The 4,149-nt window shown below is 45.7% G+C and overlaps 1 protein-coding gene across 1 annotated transcript; it reads left to right on the top strand.

The window, feature by feature from the left end:
* The first annotated feature begins 488 nt into the window (after nt 1-488).
* Nucleotides 489-1,759, top strand: LOC103734554 (igE-binding protein-like). The gene has a single exon (XM_008833538.3). The coding sequence runs from the start codon at nt 671-673 to the stop codon at nt 1,757-1,759; it is 1,089 nt and encodes a 362-aa protein (XP_008831760.1). The 5' UTR covers nt 489-670.
* The last annotated feature ends 2,390 nt before the right edge of the window (nt 1,760-4,149 follow it).

Genomic DNA, 4,149 nt, shown 5'->3' with positions numbered 1-4,149 from the left:
CTTCGGTCTTCATCCTTAGTATGCTATGTAAGAGGCTTATGAAATAAACTGCTGCAGAAGGATCCTGACTTGTCCTCCCGCGTCGTTCTTGCCGGCGAGACGGAAAGCGGTCGGGGACAGCTGGTGCCGAGACCCGGGAATCAACATCGCTGGCGCCGCCCGAAGACCCCTCCAATACAGGAGGAGGATTCAGAACTGCAGGTAGGTTCGGAGAGGTATGGATGTTATGGAGGTTGCTGGAATTGTTTTCGCCTTGATTATGGGAGCCTTTGTGATTCTGCTTCTCACCCTATGCTTCCACGCGGGTTACTGTCAGGAAGAAGGGCAAATGGTTCTAGAGGATCTCCAGGACAGCCTATCAGAAACCGAACGAAGTGAAAGGATGGGAGCACGTGCAAAAGAAAATAGGGCCCAAAGTGAAAATGGACCTCCCGGTAAGCCAGAGGAAGGCAGGGGAGAGAGCACTGTCGAAAAGGACGGAGCAAGAAACCAAGTAACAGGTTTTAGACAGGGAAGAAACTTACCAAAGGGGTATTTATACCCCACAAGGGAACTTGCTGCTCTGCAGTTAGAAGAGAGCAGTTTAAGCCCAGAAGAAGAGATAGAATTAGAAGAACAAGCCGCAAGCTATGAGGAAAATAGATATAGGCCACTGGAATATAAGAACCCAATGCCCTATGTTCTGGGGCAAGGGGCTGCTACTGCCCCCCCACCTTATTCAATACAGCCATCATGTTCACTCCTCCCTAAAACTGTGAGGAAAAAGCTGGATATGGCCTTCCCAGTTTTTGAAATGCCTATAGAGGGACAAGAAGGCATGGGACGAGTCTATGCGCCTGTAGATTATAATCAGATAAAAGAATTGGCTGAAGCAGTAAGAAAATATGGAGTGAATGCAAATTTTACTTTAGCACAGCTAGACAGACTGGCAAGAGATTCTATGACGCCTACTGACTGGCAAACTATTGCAAAGGCTACGCTTAATAGCATGGGCCAATTTTTAGAGTGCAAGGCGCTATGGTATGAGGCTGCACAAGAGCAAGCCCGAATCAATGCAGCCTCCTTAACCCCTGAACAACAACAATGGACATATGAAATGTTAACAGGACAAGGAAGATATGCAAATGAACAAAATACTTATGCCTGGGGAGCCTATCAACAGGTTTCCATGACGGCAATTAGAGCATGGAAAGCTTTAACTAAAAAGGGAGAAGGAGCAACCCAGCTAACCAAAATTATACAGGGCCCACAGGAATCATTTTCAGATTTTGTGGCCAGGATGACCAAGGCAGCAAACAGAATTTTTGGAGATTCAGAATCTGCAATGCCTCTTATTGAGCAATTAGTTTTTGAACAAGCAACACAAGAATGCCATAATGCCATTGCCCCTCGAAAGGGTAAAGGATTACAAGATTGGTTAAGGGTATGTAGAGAGTTAGGGGGCCCATTATCTAATGCAGGGCTGGCGGCAGCTATAATGCATATTGCCAAAAATGCTCCTCAAGGAAGAGGCAAAGGACCTTGTTATCAATGTGGCAAAATGGGACATTTTAAAAAAGACTGCAAGAATGCAGCCCCAAATAATCTTACAACTAAAATCTGCACTAGATGCAGAAAAGGGGCACACAAGGCCGAGAACTGTAGATCTATAAGAGACATTGAGGGAAAACTTTTGGTTCCCCCAAGGCCTTGGAAGAGCCCAAAGCAAGAATTTAAGCCAAAAAACGAGATGAGGGGCCCTCGGTTCCAGGGGTGGTGAGTGTGGGAGCGGTTTTTTTCTCTCTCTCTCTCTCTCTCTCTCCCTCCCTCCCTCCCTCTCTCTCTCTCTCTCTCTCATGCATGTATGCATGTGTCTGTGTGTACTGTTACTGAATTTTATTCTCCAGCCCTAGTGGGATTGAAGTGATTCACAAGGGAGCCTCATTCAGCTTCCTTTCCAGAGATTTACTTTGTATGTGGGCTTCTTGGGGAGGCCAGCAGCTCTCTCTCTCTCTCTCTCTCTCTCTCTCTCTCTCTCTCTCATGCATGTATGCATGTGTCTGTGTGTACTGTTACTGAATTTTATTCTCCAGCCCTAGTGGGATTGAAGTGATTCACAAGGGAGCCTCATTCAGCTTCCTTTCCAGAGATTTACTTTGTATGTGGGCTTCTTGGGGAGGCCAGAAGAGCAGGGGAGTGAGCCCCCTGCTGGATGTTAACACAAGCACCAGCCCAAATGCTGGAGGTAAGCATACAATTCTTCATGCTCCTGAGGCAGAAGGACACAGGTGGATGGGGCACTGACATTCTAGTAAATGGCTGAGTTTAGAGAGCAAGGCTGATTGTGCCAGGCCTGGCTTTAGGACCTTCAGCAACTCTTAGCAGTTTTCTGTGGATACCAGCCCTTTAAGTCAAGGTCCCAACAGCACCCTCACTTCTGTTCCTCATCATCTTCACCCTTGTCAGCCATCACAGACCTCACCTGACCTCACTGCTAGGTATCATGCTAAGCACAGTCACTGCCAGGGAACCGCTCACATAACCTGGTTCCAAGGATTTCAAGGCTTTAGCCTTACCACCTTAGGACCCTGTTGACTCTCTGTTCCTGAGTTAATGAGACCTCTACTCAGCTTCGTACATCCTTAATTGGGCTGTCCTAATTGAAACTGACACCTGAGTTTAGAAAAATAGCAGGCAGCTCAGAGCAGGGGTGGGGCACGGAGAAGCTCCCTGGGATCCAGAGTCTATGAGAGCTGCCTGGGAATGCCTCTCAGAACCCCATGCTCCATCTACACAGTCCACTTAGCTAGAGTTTCCCCTAGAGCCCTGAGGCAGCCTCCAGGGTCTTCTTGTTCATCACATCTCCAGCTTACACCCAAACTACACCACAAAAATGATTTTAGAGGAGGGGCTGGAGTGATGGTTCAGTGGTTAAGAGCACTGGCTGTTCTTGCAGAGGGCCTGGGTTCGATTCCCAGCACCCACATGGCAGCTAAAGACTGTCCAAAACTCCAGTTCTGGGGATCCTATGCCCTCTTCTGACATCCATGGGTATTGCACGACACAGGTGCACTTAAATACATGCAGGCAATACACTCATACACATAAAATAAAAATTATTTTTTAAATGTCTAGGGAAAAAGGTTTCATCAGAATATATACCTGCTTCAAACACTCATTATTACCCAAGAGTGTATGGGTGACAAATTGGGCTCCATGGGATTAAAAAGAAAAATGAGAACACAAAGTTAAATGGGGAGGGAAGGGGGGTGGATATGGGAAGAATTGGGATGTAAATATGATTAAAATATGATGTATGAAAATCTCAAAGTTAATAAAAATAAAACAGAAAATATTAAAAAGAATAATAATATAAACAGAAGATAAAGTTATCTGTAAAACAAACAAACCCCCAAACACCATAGCAGTTTCCTGTTGCATTTGGGAAAAAACATTCTAAAAATGCTTACTCTGTAGGACGTTTTTATCAAACTTTTGCCTCCCAAGGCTCAGGGATCAGAAGAGAGGGAGGAAAGATTGCAAGACCCAGAGGAGGTGGATGACCACAAGGAAACAGTTTTCCAGGCAGCTGGTCAGCTACTCACATGAACTCACACCAATGGTGACAGCATGCACAAGTCCCACGTAAACTCAAGCCAGACAAAATCCCAGCAGCATAGACATGGGAAAGTGGGTGAGAAACCCCAGCCCTACCTGAAGAAGTATTGGTAACTGATGGCTGGTGGGAGGGGGAGAGTCAGTTTTTTTTTAAGGGTAAGGATCTTGTTAGGTTGACCAGGCTCCAGTGAAGAGGGATCAAGGGTCCAAATATGATCAAAATACGTTGTATGAAATTCTCAAACTAATTTAAAAAATTTAATCCTTATTCTGGACCAGAGAGGCTGCTTATTGGGTCTTGCTGCTGCCCACTGTAGTCTTTCTGCTCCGAGCCTGTGACGCTACTTTCCTCTGACTAGTTGATTGGATTTGTAACCGCCTAGGATTAATGAGGTGTACCTTTGTGTATGTCGGTGAGGGTGTTTCCAGAGAGAAGGAGTGAAACATACCCTGAATGTGGATGGCACCTTCCCATAGGATAGGATCCTGGACTACATAAACAGGAATTGCAGATAAATGGCAGGGGGAAGCCTTTTATTTTATTTTATTTTA

The sequence above is a fragment of the Nannospalax galili genome, unplaced genomic scaffold (genome assembly GCF_000622305.1).
Source record: "Nannospalax galili isolate Female #2095 unplaced genomic scaffold, S.galili_v1.0 scaffold34, whole genome shotgun sequence".
Classification (NCBI taxonomy): Eukaryota; Metazoa; Chordata; class Mammalia; order Rodentia; family Spalacidae; genus Nannospalax; species Nannospalax galili.
The sequence above is the reverse complement of the archived record's forward strand: the minus strand, read 5'-3'. Positions and strand labels throughout refer to the sequence as shown.